This window comes from Cetorhinus maximus, unplaced genomic scaffold (genome assembly GCF_964194155.1).
Source record: "Cetorhinus maximus unplaced genomic scaffold, sCetMax3.hap1.1 HAP1_SCAFFOLD_2580, whole genome shotgun sequence".
Classification (NCBI taxonomy): Eukaryota; Metazoa; Chordata; class Chondrichthyes; order Lamniformes; family Cetorhinidae; genus Cetorhinus; species Cetorhinus maximus.
In genome coordinates, this window is record NW_027598515.1 from 1 (window position 1) to 17,602 (window position 17,602).

Genomic DNA, 17,602 nt, shown 5'->3' on the forward strand with positions numbered 1-17,602 from the left:
TAAACAGATTCAGTGACCATTGGTTCTTTCTGCTGCTTTTGTCTTTGGGATCTTGCTCTGTGTAATATGGCGACTGGGCCTGTCCTGGGTGACTGCATGCCCATTAGTGGTGATGTACTTTATCTCACCCTGTTCTTCCGACTGCTTTAGGCCGAGTTGTTTATGTCCCTAGACTTCATGAATTGGTTGTGGTTTTTACCCTGTGCTCTCTCTCTCTCTCTCTCACTCCTCTTCACCCCTTGCCCCACCTTCTCAGGTGAATATTGGATTGACCCGAACCAGGGCTGCGCGGCCGACTCCTTCTTGGTTTACTGTAACTTCACCACTGGTGGAGAGACCTGTATCTTCCCAGACAAGAAATCGCAAGGGTGAGTGGGGACTCGGCAGGCACAGGACAAACCTTATCCTTCTGTATACTTAGTCCCGTCCACACACACCTACACCCACACCGTCCACATCTCCTCTCTCCCTCCCCCCCTCTCTCTCCCACTCCCCCTCTCTCTCTCTCTCCCTTCCCCCTTCTCTCTCCCTTCCCCTCTCTCTCTCCCTTCCCCTCTCTCTCTCCCTTCCCTTTCTCCCTTCCCCTCTCTCTCCCTTCCCCTATCTCTCTCCCTTCCCCTCTCTCTCTCCCTTCCCCTCTCTCTCTCCCTTCCCCACTCTTTCTCCCTTCCCCTCTCTCTCTCCCTTCCCCTCTCTCTCTCCCTTCCCCTCTCTCTCTCCCTTCCCCTCTCTTTCTCCCTTCCCCTATCTCTCTCCCTTCCCCTATCTCTCTCCCTTCCCCTATCTCTCTCCCTTCCCCTCTCTCTCCCTTCCCCTCTCTCTCTCCCTTCCCCACTCTTTCTCCCTTCCCCTCTCTCTCCCTTCCCCTATCTCTCTCCCTTCCCCTCTCTCTCTCCCTTCCCCCTCTCTCTCCCTTCCCCTCTCTCTCCCTTCCCCTCGCTCTCTCCCTTCCCCTCGCTCTCTCCCTTCCCCTCGCTCTCTCCCTTCCCCTCGCTCTCTCCTTCCCCTGTCTCTCCCCATTCCCCTCTCTCTCTCCCTGCCCTCTCTCTCTCTCTCTCTCCTTCCCCTCTCTCTCTCCCTTCCCCTCTCTCTCTCTCCCTTCCCCTCTCTCTCTCCCTTCCCCTCTCTCTCTCTCCCTTCCCCTCTCTCTCCCTTCCCCTCTCTCTCTCCCTTCCCCTCTCTCTCTCTCCCTTCCCCTCTCTCTCTCCCTTCCCCTCTCTCCCTTCCCCTCTCTCTCTCCCTTCCCCTCTCTCTCTCTCCCTTCCCCTCTCTCTCTCCCTTCCCCTCTCTCTCTCTCCCTTCCCCTCTCTCTCTCTCGCTTCCCCTCTCTCTCTCCCTTCCCCTCTCTCTCTCCCTTCCCCTCTCTCTCTCTCCCTTCCCCTCTCTCTCTCCCTTCCCCTCTCTCTCTCCCTTCCCCTCTCTCCCCTTCCCCTCTCTCTCCTCCCTTCCCCTCTCTCTCTCCCTTCCCCTCTCTCTCCCTTCTCCTCTCTCTCCCTTCCCCTCTCTCTCTCCCTTCCCCTCTCTCTCCTTCCCCTCTCTCTCCCTTCCCCTCTCTCCCACCCTCCCCTCTCTCACTCCCTCCCTCTCCCTCCCTCCCTCTCCCTCCCTCTCTCTCCCTCCCCTATCTCTCTCTCCCCCTCCCCCTCCCCCCTCACTCCCACCCTCCCCTCTCTCTCTCACTCCCTCCCCTCTCTCTCCTCCCTCTCTCTCTCTCCCCATCTCACTCCCTCCCCCTCACACTCCCTCCCCCCTCTCTTTCCCTCCCTCCTCCCTCCTCCCTTGCTTGCACCCGCCCTCACATCCACCTGCCCTCACTCCCCCCACCCTCTCCCCCTACTTATCCCTCCCCCTCTCTATCCCTCCTCCTCTCGCCTTTCTCTCTCCTCACTCGCCCTTTCCCCCTCCCTCCCCCCCACCCCCTTGCTTCCTCTCCCCTCTCACTCCACCCTCACTCCCTTCCCCCTCACTCCCTTCCCCCTCACTCCCTTCCCCCTCACTCCCTTCCCCCTCACTCCCTTCCCCCTCACTCCCTTCCCCCTCACTCCCTTCTCCCACCCTCGCTCCCTTCTCCCACCCTCGCTCCCTTTCCCCCTCCTCGCTCCCTTCCCCCCTCCTCGCTCCCTTCCCCCCTCCTTGCTCCCTTTCCCCCTCCTAGCTCCCTTTCCCCCTCCTTGCTCCCTTCACCCCCCTCGCTCCCTTCCTCCCCTCACCCTCCCTTTACCCCCATACACCCCTTCTCCTTCTGTCCAGCACCATTTGACTCCCTCCACCCCTTTTCGTTTTTCTCTCTGTCCCTCCCTCTTGTTACAGCTTCCACCTTCCTCCCCCTCCCTCTCTCTGCCCTCTTTCTTCTCCCACTTCACTCTACCCCTCTCTTTATCTCTTCCTGCTCCATCTCATTCCTCCCTCCGTCTCTTCATCTCTCTTTCTTCGCCTTGCTCCCCTCTCAGTGTCTCACTCTCTCTCCATCACCCTCCCTCTCGTTCCCCCACTCAATTTCACTCTTCCCCCGGGGAAGGGGAATACTGGGCAGGGACCTCTGAGCAATAGTGGGCATTGCTGACGGGAGAGTGGGGAATGTGGGCAGAGGGCAGGGAACGTGGGCGGGAGGGCAGGGAATATGAACTGGGAGGGCGGGGAATATGGACGGGAGGGCGGGGAATATGGACTGGGAGGGTGAGAATATGGACGGGAGGGTGGGGAATATGGACTGGGAGGGCGGGAATATGGACTGGGAGGGCGGGGAATATGGACTGGGAGGGCGGGGAATATGGACTGGGAGGGCGGGAATATGAACTGGGAGGATGGGGAATATGGACTGGGAGGGCGGGAATATGGATGGGAGGGCGGGGAATATGGACCGGGGGAGGTGGGGAATATGGATGGGAGGGTGGGGATTATGGACTGGGAGGGCGGGGAATATGGACCGGGGGGCGAGGAATATGGACCGGGAGGGCGGGGAATATGGACCGGGAGGGCGGGGAATATGGACCGGGAGGCCGGGGAATATGGACCGGGAGGGCGGGGAATATGGACTGGGAGGGCGGGAATATGGACTGGGAGGGCGGGGAATATGGACTGGGAGGGCGGGGAATATGGACTGGGAGGGCGGGAATATGAACTGGGAGGATGGGGAATATGGACTGGGAGGGCGGGAATATGGATGGGAGGGCGGGGAATATGGACCGGGGGAGGTGGGGAATATGGATGGGAGGGTGGGGATTATGGACTGGGAGGGCGGGGAATATGGACCGGGGGGCGAGGAATATGGACCGGGAGGGCGGGGAATATGGACCGGGAGGGCGGGGAATATGGACCGGGAGGCCGGGGAATATGGACCGGGAGGGCGGGGAATATGGACCGGGAGGGCGGGGAATATGGGTGGGAGGGTGGGGAATATGGACTGGGAGGGAAGAGTTCGCTAGATGGTTTGGACTGTGTCATGTTGTGATTGTTGATCTACAGGTGAAGATGTCTTCCTGGAACAATGAGTATCCTGGGGCCTGGTTCAGCGAGTTCAAACGGGGAACACAGGTAAGAAACAGTAGCTGCTTGGGACACGGGGGAGAGGGGGCTAGAGTACCGAGCTGTGACACACACATGATGTGAGTCTCTAAGGTTGCAAAGTGTTTGCATCCAAGCAGACCCTGTGTCCACTGGATCATCGAGCACAACAGCGGAAAGAGGATGAGAGGGGGATTGTGCTCTGAGACTGTCTGTCACATGACAGCTGTTCCATGGAAAACACCAATAAACCATAAACAATCATCTGAAAATGGTATCTTTACATGCACACAAAGATATACCTACATACATGTGTGTGTGTTTATATGTACATGTGTGTTTGTATATGTGGTCACCTACTACACCAATTTGCCTTAATGCCCCAAGGCCCTTCAGAGGAGCAGAATCAGAAAGATGTGGTATCAAACCAAAGAGCAGACTGGTGATCAAACTCTATCGAAATGGGAGGTGTCATGGGGCATCTTCACAAAGGTGAAATCAGTGCCTAGGAAACTGAGTTTGTGGCGGGGTATATACATATGTGTGTGTGTGTGTGTGCCTCTGTGGTGTGTGTGTGTGTCTGTTGCTGTGTCTCTATATTTTTATGCGTGTATCTCTGTCTGTACATTTTTGTGTGTGTGAGAGTCTGCCTGTGTCTTTGTACATTTGTGTGTGTGCATGTGTGTGTGTGCGCCTGTCTCCGTATCTTTGTACATTTGTGTGTGTGGTGTGTCTGTCCATCTCTGTATATTTGTGCATGTGTGTGTCACTGGGTCTGTTCAGTCTGACTCTGAGTTTGTATCTGAGTGTGTGTCTATATCTGTGTGTGTGTCACTGGATCTGTGTTTGTCTGTATGTGTGTGTGTCTGTTGTCTGTGTGTCTGTGTTTGTATCTGTCAATCTTTGTGTATCTGTATATTTGTCTGTATGTGTTTCACTGTATTTGTGTCTCTCTGTGTTTATATCTCCTGTGCCTGTGTGTGTGTCTGGCTGTCTGTGTGTGCCCGTGTTTGCATGTGTCTGTCTCTGTGTTTGTATCTCTGTGTCTGTGTGCCTGTGTTTGCATATGTGTTTCTGTCTCTTTCTGAATGTCTGTGTTTCTGTGTGTGTGTGTGTGTGTGTCTGTCTGTGTGTTTGTATCTCTGTGCACCTGTGTCTGTTTGTAATGAGCATAGGTGAGCGGCTGAGAACACACCAAAGAAAATACAAGGAAGAACTAATCTCCAGGAGAGGCAGGCTCAAATAAACTCAATGCCCGAGGTATAATTTCACACAGGAATCAGTATTAAATCCCATGCCTCTCCTGTTGAGCCACTTTCCCTACGTTTAATCTGTTCAATTACTTCCCCAAGACCTGTTGAAATCTAACTTCAGTTTTTGCTCATTTTCGAACCTCTGCACGCAAATGTAAACCTTGTCCTACATTTTAACCCTTCTGGCCTTGAAGATGTGGCTCGTGGTGTGCTGGCAGCCTGACCTCCGAACCAGCCTCCCCCACCTCCCCAACACCACCCCCCCACCCCCCCACCCCGGGAATTAGTACTGGGGAGCGCAGTAGTTTCAGATGTCCAGTTAAACCGAGGCCCTGTCTCTCTCTCTCTCTCTCCACTTGGGACTATGTTAAAGATTCCAACTTGCACGAGTCAAGAATGAGCAGGCAATTCTCAGTGCCTTGGACAACATTCTTCCCTCAACCGAAATGACCAGTAAAATCAGATTGTGGTCTCGTTGCTGGTTGTAGGTGTGCACCATAGCTGCAGTGTTTGCCAGCGTAACAAGTAATTGTGCCTCAAAGATATTGATGAGATATGAAGGGAGCAATTTTAACCTAACCCGATTGTGGGGCAGCTGAAGGCCCTGGGGTGACACTGTTTTAGGCCCACGCTCACGCACCCCCTCATTCTACCCTCCGTAAACTTGAGGTCATCCAAAACTCTGCAACCTGTGTCCTAACTCGGGTCAAAAGCCAAGCTGTGCCAGTAGTGATAGAGTTGATCTGTAGCCACTTCTTGGATGGAAGCTTTAAGTTTATTTACTTGCGGGAAATTCCTGGATGGGCACTGTGTAGTTCAATTAAAAATGGCTCCCTTCCCTTTAAGAGGAACTATCATCATGCTCCCCACAATAAGATGCCATCCTGGCTGGTTATTTAATGTCTTCTGTTGAAGTATGGTTTCATTTAATCAGATACGGGTTCCTGTGACAACCATGTATCACTTGTTCTCGTACCTGAGATAGGACTGGGTCCCAACTTTTCCAGTCTCTGATCTGTAGAGCACATACCAGCGAGGAATCTAAAAAATTTAACAGTAAAAAAAGTTCCAGTGGAACTGGGACGTGCTCATCATCTGGGTGGCGTCAAACTTTGAATCAGACTGTAGGTTTTGGTCTCACAAGTACTCAAGAGGATCGCTCGTCTCATCTCTTCCCCCGTACTATTGTTCGCTTGAAAGAAGTACGTGAGGCATTCCATGTATTGAGACCAATCGTCTGTGACAGGTTCAAAAGGATCAATTCCCCCAAATTGTGGCATTTTGAGAGGGGATAACTTCTTCAATTCTAATGGAGTTTGCTACTTATATCACTGGGCAAAGTACAGTGCCGATTTCTTCCTAACTTGATTTCTTCTGTTCAATCCTGTTTTATCCTCATCAACAGTTTGTTGTAGGGTGGCCGGGTTGTACTATTAATGATAGAGTTGATCTGAATGACTTTTGGGTGGAAACTTTAAGTTTATTTACAATATATTCAACAGCAACCACATGTGTGCTTTCAACTCCAACTCTACACTGGCTACTGAGGTAGCCTGCACTACTCTCCTATTGGTTAATACAGGTCATGTGATCTTGCCTCGCAAGTATTATTCTTAAAGGTACATTTCACACTAACTAAAGCCATAATTACTACAGACTCCCAGTCAAGCAACGTCTTGAATTTAAAATCCTCATCATTGTTTTCAAATCCCTCTGTGGACTCGCCCCCTCCCTACCTCTGTAATCTCCTCTGGCTCCACATCCCTGTGAGATATCTGCACTCCTCTAATTCTGGTCTCTTTGGCGCTCCAAACCATAATTGCTCCACCACTGATGGCCTGGACCCCGAGCTCTGGAATTCCCTCCCTGCACCTCTCCACCTGGCCTCCCTCCTGAAAGACACTCCTTAAAACCTACCCCTTTGACCAAGGTTTTGGTCACCTGACCTGGTATCTCCTTGGGTGGCTCTGGCTAGTACGTTGTTTTATGATACTCCTGAGAAGCACCTTGGGGCATTATATTGTGTTAAAGGCGTTATATAAATATAAGTTCCTGTTGTTAACAGTAATTCTAGAGTGTTGCGGGACGTGAGATGATGGTGCACAGTCTTGGTGTGTGTGTGTGTGTCTGTGTGTATGCGTGTGTGAAGAGCGAAGGCGTTTTCTCTCACCCATCGTGAAAGTGGAGCCTCCAACAGGTTAATTTTCCATCGATTCGGTTCCAACTGAGGAACTTCACTCTGTAGAACCTCTCAGAGCGAATTCAGGGCCATTAACCCCTTCCCTTCTGGCTTCAGCTGTCTCCGTCAGAAATGGGGGAAATGTTTCAAACATGCTTTTTTTTTCTATTCATTCACGGGATGTGGGCATCGCTGGCTGGGCCAGCATTTATTGCCCATCACTAGTTGCCCTTGAGAAGGTGGTGGTGAGCCGCCTTCTTGAACCGCTGCAGCCCCTGTAGTGTAGGTGCACCCACAGTGCTGTTAGGGAGGGAGTTCCAGGATTTTGACCCAGCGACAGTGAAGGAACGACGATATATTTCCAAGTCAGGATGGTGAGTGGCTTGGAGGGGAACTTCCAGGTGGTGATGTTCCCATGTATCTGCTGGCCTTGACCTTCTAGGTGGTAGTGGCCATGCAACTCTCACTTCCGAGTCTAACAGGGTGTGGTTTCAAGTCCGAATCCAGGAATCTGAGCCAATAAGGCGGGCGAACATTATCAATTCAACACTGAGGGAGTGCTGCACTGTCAGAGGGTCAGTACTGAGGGAGTGCTGCACTGTCGGAGAGTCAGTACTGAGGGAATGCTGCACTGTCAGAGGGTCAGTATGAGGGAGTGCTGCACTGTCAGAGGATCAGTACTGAGGGAGTGCTGCATTGTCGGAGAGTCAGTACTGAGGGAGTGCTGCACTGTCAGAGGGTCAGTACTGAGGGAGTGCTGCACTGTCAGAGGGTCAGTACTGAGGGAGTGCTGTACTGTCAGAGGGTCAGTACTGAGGGAGTGCTGCACTGTCAGAGGGGCAGTACTGAGGGAGTGCTGCACTGTCGGAGGGGCAGTACTGAGGGAGTGCTGCACTGTTAGAGAGTCAGTACTGAGGGAATGCTGCACTGTCGGAGGGTCAGTACTGAGGGAGTGCTGCACTGTCAGAGAGTCAGTACTGAGGGAATGCTGCACTGTCGGAGGGTCAGTACTGAGAGAGTGCTGCATTGTCGGAGGGTCAGTACTGAGGGAGTGCTGCATTGTTGGAGAGTCAGTACTGAGGGAGTGCGGCACTGTCAGAGGGTCAGTACTGAGGGAGTGCAGCACTGTCAGAGGGTCAGTACTGAGGGAATGCTGCACTATTAGAGGGTCATTACTGAGAGAGTGCTGCGTTGTTGGAGGGTCAGTACTGAGGGAGTGCTGCACTGTCAGAGGGTCAGTACTGAGGGAGTGCTGCATTGTCGGAGGGTCAGTACTGAGAGAGTGCTGCATTGTCGGAGGGTCAGTACTGAGAGAGTGCTGCATCGTCAGAGGGTCAGTACTGAGGGAGTGCTGCATTGTCGGAGAGTCAGTACTGAGGGAGTGCTGCACTGTCAGAGGGTCAGTACTGAGGGAGTGCTGCACTGTCAGAGGGTCAGTACTGAGGGAATGCTGCACTATTAGAGGGTCATTACTGAGAGAGTGCTGCATTGTCGGAGGGTCAGTACTGAGGGAGTGCTGCACTGTCAGAGGGTCAGTACTGAGGGAGTGCTGCATTGTCGGAGGGTCAGTACTGAGAGAGTGCTGCACTGTCAGAGGATCAGTACTGAGAGAGTGCTGCATTGTCGGAGGGTCGGTACTGAGAGAGTGCTGCATTGTCGGAGAGTCAGTACTGAGGGAGTGCGGCACTGTCAGAGGGTCAGTACTGAGGGAGTGCAGCACTGTTAGAGGGAGAGTACTGAGGGAGTGCTGCACTGTCAGAGGGAGAGTATTGAGAGAGTGATGCACTATCAGAGAGTCATCATTGAGGGAGTGCTGTACTGTTGGAGGTGCCATCTTTTGGGTGCGATTTTAAACTGAGGCCTGATTGCCCATTGAGCTGGACATAAAATATCTGTTGGCCACTATTTCTAAGATGACCTGGTGTCTTCTCCTTGGTGTTCTGTGGGTCAATATGTTGTCCCTCATTCAACATCATCAAAAGAGATTACTTGGTCATTTATCACATTGCTGTTTGTGGGATCTTTCTGTGCACAATTGGACGGTGTGTTTCCTACATGACAACAGTGGACTAAACGTTATAAAATGCTTCATTGCCTGACAAAGCACTTTGGGACACCCTGAGGGACTGGACGGTGTGATATAACGGCAATCTCTTTCTTCCCACCCCACACCCCCCACCGCCTCCTGCAGCTCTCCTACGTGGACTCAAACAGTAACCCCATCGGCGTTGTCCAAATGACCTTCCTGAGGCTGCTAAGTGTGTCAGCTCGCCAGAACTTCACCTATCACTGCCATCGCTCTGTTGCCTGGCACGATCTGGCAGCCGACAACTACGACAAGGCCATGCGTTTCCTGGGATCCAACGACGAGGAGATGTCCTTCGATAACAACCCCTACATCAAAGCCATCGTGGATGGCTGCGCGGTCAGTCTCAGTGCTCAACACCTTCACAATCTTCTCTGTGGGGCTGTGAAACGCGGCTATTGAACGTGAAAGGAGTCAGGGATCATTCTGTAACAAGTGTCAAAATGATCCAGAATGCACCCATAGACTGAAATTGGGTTGAAGTCTTTGATGGGACAGTGTAGAGAGAGCTTTACTCTGTATCTAACCCCGTGCTGTACCTGTCCTGGGAGTGTTTGATGGGGACAGTGTAGAGGGAGCTTTACTCTGTATCTAACCCTGTGCTGTACCTGTCCTGGGAGTGTTTGATGGGGACAGCGTAGAGGGACTTACTCTGTATCTAACCCCGTGCTGTACCTGTCCTGGGAGTGTTTGATGGGACAGTGTAGAGGGAGCTTTACTCTGTATCTAATCCCGTGCTGTACCTGTCCTGGGAGTGTTTGATGGGACAGTGTAGAGGGAGCTTTACTCTGTATCTAACCCCGTGCTGTACCTGTCCTGGGAGTGTTTGATGGGGACAGTGTAGAGGGAGTTTTACTCTGTATCTAACCCCGTGCTGTACCTGTCCTGGGAGTGTTTGATGGGGACAGTGTAGAGGGAGCTTTACTCTGTATCTAACCCCGTGCTGTACCTGTCCTGGGAGTGTTTGATGGGACAGTGTAGAGGGAGCTTTACTCTGTATCTAACCCCGTGCTGTACCTGTCCTGGGAGTGTTTGATGGGACAGTGTAGAGGGAGCTTTACTCTGTATCTAACCCCGTGCTGTACCTGTCCTGGGAGTGTTTGATGGGGACAGTGTAGAGGGAGTTTTACTCTGTATCTAACCCCGTGCTGTACCTGTCCTGGGAGTGTTTGATGGGGACAGTGTAGAGGGAGTTTTACTCTGTATCTAACCCCGTGCTGTACCTGTCCTGGGAGTGTTTGATGGGGACAGTGTAGAAGGAGCTTTACTCTGTATCTAACCCCGTGCTGTACCTGTCCTGGGAGTGTTTGATGGGGACAGTGTAGAGGGAGCTTTACTCTGTATCTAACCCCGTGCTGTACCTGTCCTGGGAGTGTTTGATGGGGACAGTGTAGAGGGTGCTTTACTCTGTATCTAACCCCATGCTGTACCTGTCCTGGGAGTTGTGATGGGGACAGTGTAGAAGGAGCTTTACTCTGTATCTAACCCTGTGCTGTACCTGTCCTGGGAGTGTTTGATGGGGACAGTGTAGAGGGAGCTTTACTCTGTATCTAACGTTGGAGGAATCAGTGTTGAGCAGAAACTGCCATGAAGTGTTCTGCTCATTCCCCACGATGTGAGCAAAACTCAGTGAATTCAGCCGGAGAGCAGAAAGCCCTGGAGCTTTCTCCCAGTTGGATTCTTGAGCAGTGTTGGAGTCCGCTGACCAAGATCCAGTTAGTAAAGGAAGGGGGGAAAGCAAAGTTTAAACCCCATGGTTGGGAGGGCTGGAGGGCAGGGGTATGGGGTGGAGAGACGGTGTGGTGTGCGGGACTGGGAGAGGAAAAGGAAGGAGCTAACTGGAGATTCAACCTGGGGGAGAGGGAAAAGGAGGGAACTAACTGGAGATTCAACCTGGGGGAGAGGGAAAAGGAGGGAACTAACTGGAGATTCAACCTGGGGGAGAGGGAAAAGGAGGGAACTAACTGGAGATTCAACCTGGGGGAGAGGGAAAAGGAGGGAACTAACTGGAGATTCAACCTGGGGGAGAGGGAAAAGGAGGGAACTAACTGGAGATTCAACCTGGGGGAGAGGGAAAAGGAGGGAACTAATTGGAGATTCAACCTGGGGGAGAGGGAAAAGGAGGGAACTAACTGGAGAGTCAACCTGGGGGAGAGAGAAAAGGAGGGAACTAACTGGAGATTCAACCTGGGGGAGAGGGAAAAGGAGGGAACTAACTGGAGATTCAACCTGGGGGAGAGGGAAAAGGACGGAGCTAAGTGGAGATTCAACCTGGGGGAGAGGGAAAAGTCGTGCGGATGTCCAGTTAGCTGACTTGTGATGGTCTGGTTATGGTCAGTATCTGATGACCAGAAGGAGAGAGAAAGAGGGGAGGAAGGAACTGGAGAATAAACATTGGGGAGAGAAAGAGAGAGGGAAGAGGGAGATTAAACCTGGGGGGAAGAGCAAAAAGGAGGTGGAAATTGGACACGGAACCCGGGGAGATAGAAATGGAGGAATTGAACTTGGGCCGATAGAAAGGGAGGGATTGAACCCGGGGAGATAGAGAGGGAGGGATTGAACCCGGGGAGGATAGAGAGGGAGGGATTGAACCCGGGGAGATAGAGAGGGAGGGATTGAACCCGGGGAGATAGAGAGGGAGGGATTGAACCCGGGGAGATAGCGAGGGAGAGATTGAACCCGGGGAGATAGAGAGGGAGGGATTGAACCCGGGGAGATAGAGAGGGAGGGATTGAACCCGGGGAGATAGAGAGGGAGGGATTGAAAGGGACAAAATCAGTGGTTAAATTTCCCATAGAGAAAGAGAGATAGAAAAGTGAAGTTAAAGCTGGGAGAGAGGGAGAATGTGGGGGACATTACGATTGAAGCTCTGGCAGAGGGCGGGGAGGGGGGGAAACAGAAGAGAGAAAGTCTGTCGGTTTGTCAAGTGGGGTTGATGTGGGGAAGGGTCTTGTCACTTGTTGGGACCTGCTGCTCGCTAACACTCTGTCTCTGCCCTGTCTTCTCCCAGCTGAGGAAAGGAAGCGACAAGACGGTCCTGGAGATCAACACTCCGCAGGTGGAGCAGATGCCCTTCGTCGACGTGCTGTTGACTGACTTCGCCGAACCCAACCAGAAGTTTGGATTTGACGTGGGACCCGTCTGCTTCCAGGGATAGAGAGAGAGAGAGAGAGAAAAAACACGATGAAGGAAGGAAAAAAAAAACACAGGCATCCCAACCCGGCCCACCACGACTAGCCTCACTATCACCGCCACTAACCCTACCTCCCCCCTCCTCCTCCTCCTCCTCTTCCTCTTCACCTCCTCCTCACCTATAACCCGCCCTCCAGCACTTCAGGGGGAAGGAGGGCAGGGGAGAGGGGAGGAGTAAAACCTGCAGCCAGGGATCTACCCCCTGACCAGTGTGGTCTTCTGCCTGGACACCCTGAGAGAACAGTTACATGTGTGTCAAAAAAAACCACACACACACACAAAAGCATGGAAACCGTGTACATTAAATAGTCCTCCTGCTTCCCCTCCTTGCCCCCTGTAAAGACCCGTTTCCCCTGTGGTGGTAGTGTCCTGGTTTGAGGCGGGACTATTTTGTTTTCGAGAAGACCAGCGAAATGAGAAATGTGTTTTTTTTTGTTTTGTTTTTAATTAAAAATGTTCTCCATAGATTGTAATATAAAACCACGAACAGAGAGAGAGAGAGAGAGACGATATTATTTAATTCGCAAACCTGCCGTAATTTGATTAAAGAAATGATGAATTAAGTCTGTGAAGCTTTACCCAGTAAATATGGTGCTCCAAATTGTATTTACTCTCCTTTTGAAAAGACAAAAAAAGGTGCTCAGAGTGTTATATGTTTGTAAGTATTTTTTAATTCTAATGTAAAATATATCTATAAATTGCTGCTTGTTGTGTTAATTTTCTGTATAGGAATCGCTGAAAGGTGGCTCACGTGTGGTTTTTTAACTCCCCCCTTCACTCACTCCCCCCTCCCTGTGCTTTTCTCTCTCTCCCCCACCCCATGGCTCACTAATGCATACTCTCGCTATGTCCTGATGCCACCTTCTCTCTCCTTCTACCTCCTCTTCCCCTCCCTCGCATCTTATACTATTTGCAACCACACACACACCCTCCTCCTCCTCCTCCTCCCGCCCCTCAACAGCCCACCCTCCTCCCCTCTGCAGTTACAGACTGAGCAGCTCACTAAGCTTGTACTGCACTTTCACTCACCCTGGTGCAATTTATTATTTTTTTTGTCGTCGTCGTCACATTTTATTCTTTTTTTCTCTCTCTCTTTTGGCCTGAGAACTAAACTGCAGGCGCCGTGTGGGTAGGGTCACCCGCTGTACTGTACTGTACTGTGTCTGTCTTGAGTGGAGCGGATCTTTTAATAGATCGTAAATCACCAATGTTGCCCTGCCTGTCTCTTCTTTTCTTGTCGGTTTTTGATTGTAATTCACAGGGAGAAGGGGGCAAGCGCCAGCTTCTTACTCTGTCCGCTCCAGAGCCGCCCCTCTGCTCGCACACGGCCTTCCCAATTGCCTGGACAGAGTGGGGTGGTGATATACTCGGCTGTCAATCCTCGGATCCGTGGGGAATACACCTTGTGTCCCTTGAGTCAGAAGGTTGTGGGTTCAAAAGTCCCATCGCAGAGATGTTTCTTTTTTTTAAAAAAAAAGTCAAGGCTGACGCTGAAGTACAGAGGGGGTGCTGCACTGCCAGAGGTGATGTTGCACTGCCAGAGTGGGTGCTGCACTGCTAGAGGTGATGTTGCACTGCCAGAGGGGGTGCTGCACTGCCAGAGGGGGTGCTGCACTGCCAGAGTGGGTGCTGCACTGCCAGAGGGGGTGCTGCACTGCCAGAGGGGGTGCTGCACTGCCAGAGGTGATGTTGCACTGCCAGAGTGGGTGCTGCACTGCCAGAGGTGATGTTGCACTGCCAGAGTGGGTGCTGCACTGCCAGAGGTGATGTTGCACTGCCAGAGGGAGTGCCCCTTTTGGACAAGTCGTTAAACTGAGGGCCTATCTTGCCCACTCAGATGGATGTGAAAGATCCCATGGCCACTATTTTGAGGAAGAGTTGGGGGTGGGGGTGGTGTTGGATGGGGGCGTGGGGCACGCTGCCCCTGCTGTCTTGAGCCTAATATTGATTCCCCCAACCATCGTTTTTAAAAAAATTTTTCCCCCCACTTTGCTGTTTGTGGGAGCTTCCTGTGCGCCAATTGGCTGCTGCATTTCCCCTTGTACCACGGTGGCAATGCTTTAAACCTCCTGCCTGTTAAATCACATCGGAACAGCCCGTGCTCACGAAAGGCGTTACATTAACGCCAGTTTGTTCTCTCTTTACTTTGACTGGCTCTCCAGACACCTTTAGCTTTTCAACATTATGCTCCCAGCGTCATTAGAGGCAAGACTAATTTATTGAATTCTATTTTCTAATGTTCTGCATTAAAATGAGACAACAATAAATAATCGCTTGCTCCTACGGATTCAGAAGTGAGTGGATTCTTCCCAATGTACCTTTTGACTGGAGGAGGTTGAAGTCCAGCTCCAGAACTAATCCCTCTCCCCACCCCACATCGACAGGAGTTATAATGTTTCACCTCCAATGGACACTGTTCCAGTCTGTCCTTGTTTCCTCTTAACTGGAAGTTGAGGGATTTCCAACATGGCACCTGGTTTCCTTGAGCTGAAGGTCTTATTGCCTGAATGGAGGGGCTTTTTCACGATTACAGTACATACTCCGCCTTCCGTAACTGCCCTGGCTTCCTCTCGCTCTCTCTGCAGCCAGTGCAGGTGAGCAACAGTTTCCAGCAACCTCCCCAGGCAGGGCAGCCTGTGAATGTGGAGAGAGAGAGAGAGCAGCATCAACAGAGTGGGAGCTGAACATTTGTTGAGAGCAGGAATTTAGGGCAGAGAGGGAAGGAGGTGGGGGGGGCGGGGGGTGGGGGGGGGGGGGGTTGAACATCTGACTTTATCACTTGTAAGGCAGTCGGTCTTTAAAATTTGGTCCAATGTCTACATTGTACTAAGATATAACACAGGAGGTACATAACACAGTGATACTGCCCCGAGCGAACGAGTAGATGTCTCGCATTGAGTTGGAGATACTTGGACACGTAAGGAGAGAGAAGTAAATTTTTTAATATTTGTTCATGGGGTGTGGGCATCGCTGGCCAGGCCAGCATTTATTGCCCAACCCTAATTACCCTTGTTCAGAGGGCATTTAAGAGTCAACCACATTGCTGTGGTTCTGGAGTCACATGTAGGCCAGACCAGGTAAGGACAGCAGATTTCCTTCCCTAAAGAGCATTAGTGAACCAGCTGAGTTTTTACAACAATTGACAATGGTTTCATGGTCATCATTAGAATTGAATTCCACTAAGCCCAGCCACAATACCACTAAGCCATCACCTCCCCTTATGGGCAGTTTGCTCCAGAACTTGGTCACTTCTCGAAGAAGGTTGCAGGATCAGAAGAGAGTTGGTATGACCGGCAGTCTATGAAGTAAAGAGGAACCTGGTTGGAGGGGGGAGGGCAGAGAAGAGAGTGAGATAACGAGGTTCTGCCGAGGGCAGCCAGAATGCCGACATTGGCACCTTGGTGGCTGTCTAAAGCAAGGAGAAGTAGTGTAATGTGGTAGCCATCTCCACTCGGTTTGAAGGGTGATTAGAGGAGAAGGGCTGATTCGGAACCAAAAGGGGTATTTACACAGGCAGGCAGAGGGCAGCTGAGGTATTAAATAAACACTCACCAGGCCACGGCGGAGAAGGGAGTAACTAATTCGAAGGTTTACTTAAAAGTTTATATAACACCAGGACCAGATGGGATACATCCAAGGATACTGGGGGAAGTGAGTGGGAATTGCAGAGGCAATGACCATAATTTTAGCCTTCCTTAGACTCGGGGTGGTGGGGGTGTGGTGGTGCCAGAGGACTGGAGAATTGCAAATGTTACACGCTTATTCAAGAAATGGTGTAAAGGTAAGCCCAGCAAGTACAGGTCAGTCAGTTTAACTTCAGTCATGGGGAAACTTACAGAAGCATTAATTTGGGTCAAAGTTAATAGTTACATGGACAAATTTGGATTAATTAAGGAACACCAGCATGGATTTGTTAAGGGAAAGTTGTGTTTAACCAACTTGCGAGAGTTTTTCAGAGAGGTAACGGAGAGGGTTGATGAGGGCGATGCTGTTGATGTGGTGTACATGGACTTCCAAAAGGCATTTCAGTGAAGCAAAACAGACTTGTGAGCAAAGTTAAAACTCATGGAATAATCGGCACAGCAGCAAGGTCGATCCGAAATTGGCTGAATGAGGAAACAGAACGGTAGTTAATGGATATTTTTTCGGCCTGGAGGCAGGCTTTGTAGTGAAGTTCCCCAGGGTTCGGTGTTGGGACCCTTGCTTTTCCTGATATATATTAATGACCCAGACTGTGGTGTTCCAGGGCATGATTTCAAAGTTTGCAGGTGATACGAAACTCAGAAGCATGGGGAACATTGTGAACTGCAAGGAAGATGGTGTAGAGTTTCAAAAGGACATAGGCCAAGTTGGTGGAGTGGGCAGACAAGTGGCAGATGAAGTTCAATGCGGAGAAATATGAAGTGATTCAATTTGGCAAGAACAACCAGGAGAGACAGTATAAAATAAAGGGTATAACTCTAAAAGGGGGCGGAGAAGCGGAGAGACCTGGATGTATATGTGTATAAATCACTGAAGGTGGTAGGACAGGTTGAGAGGGCAGTTAATAAAGCATACAGTATCTAGGCTTTGTTATAGAGACAGAGTACAAGAGCAGGGAGGTTAGGTTAAGCTTGGATGAGACACTAGTTCAGCCTCAGCTGGAGTATTGCGCCCTTTGGGGAGAATGTGAATACATTGCAGAGGGTGCAGAAAAGATTAATGAGAATGGTTCCAGGGATGAGGGCCTTCAGTTATGTAGATAGATTGGAGAAGTTGGGACTGTTTTCCTGAAAGAGAAGGCTGAGAGGAGATCTGATAGAGGTATTCAGAATCACGAGAGGTCTGGGCTAAGTAGATAAGGAGAAACTGTTCTCACTTGTGAAAGGGTCAATAACGAGAGGAAACAGATTTAAAGTAACGGCAAAAAAAAAACCAAAAGCGACATGAGAAACGTTTAAACACAGCGAGCGATCAGGTTCTGGAATGCTCTGCCTGAGAGTGTGGCGGGCGGCAGGTTCAATCGAGGCATTCAAAAGGGAATTAGACTGTTATCTGAAAAGGAAGACTGTGCAGGGTTACAGGGAGAAGGCTGGAGAATAGCACTAAGTGAGCCTGCTCATTTGGAGAGCCAGTGCAGACGATGGGCCGAATGGCCCCCTTCTGTGTTGTAACAATTCTGAGATTCTGGATAGCGGAGAGGTGGGGAGAGGTCCCAGTTACAATCCATGTTGGAACCAACAATATTGGGAAAAAAAATTGACAAGAGGTCCCGTTTGGAGAGTATCAGAAACCAGGAGCTAAATTAAAGAACAGGACCTCAAGGGTTACAATTTCTAGCTTATTACTGGAGCCACATGGAGTTTTATTGTATTCGTTCATGGGATGTGGGTGTCGCTGGCTAGGCCA

The 17,602-nt window shown here is 51.0% G+C and overlaps 1 protein-coding gene across 1 annotated transcript; it reads left to right on the forward strand.

The window, feature by feature from the left end:
* The first annotated feature begins 261 nt into the window (after positions 1-261).
* LOC144677485 (collagen alpha-1(V) chain-like) lies at positions 262-12,916 on the forward strand. The gene is made up of 4 exons (XM_078537563.1): positions 262-368; positions 3,465-3,534; positions 9,128-9,361; positions 12,033-12,916. Exons 2-4 carry the CDS (start codon positions 3,472-3,474, stop codon positions 12,177-12,179), a joined length of 444 nt encoding a protein of 147 aa, XP_078393689.1. The 5' UTR covers positions 262-368; positions 3,465-3,471; the 3' UTR covers positions 12,180-12,916.
* The last annotated feature ends 4,686 nt before the right edge of the window (positions 12,917-17,602 follow it).

Coding starts and splice junctions, on each gene's coding strand:
- LOC144677485 (XM_078537563.1), top strand. CDS start 3,472: ATGTCTTCCTGGAACAATGAGTATCCTGGGGCCTGGTTCAGCGAGTTC. Junction 3,535..9,127: donor AGTTCAAACGGGGAACACAG/GTAAGAAACAGT, acceptor CGCCTCCTGCAG/CTCTCCTACGTGGACTCAAA. Junction 9,362..12,032: donor CCATCGTGGATGGCTGCGCG/GTCAGTCTCAGT, acceptor GTCTTCTCCCAG/CTGAGGAAAGGAAGCGACAA.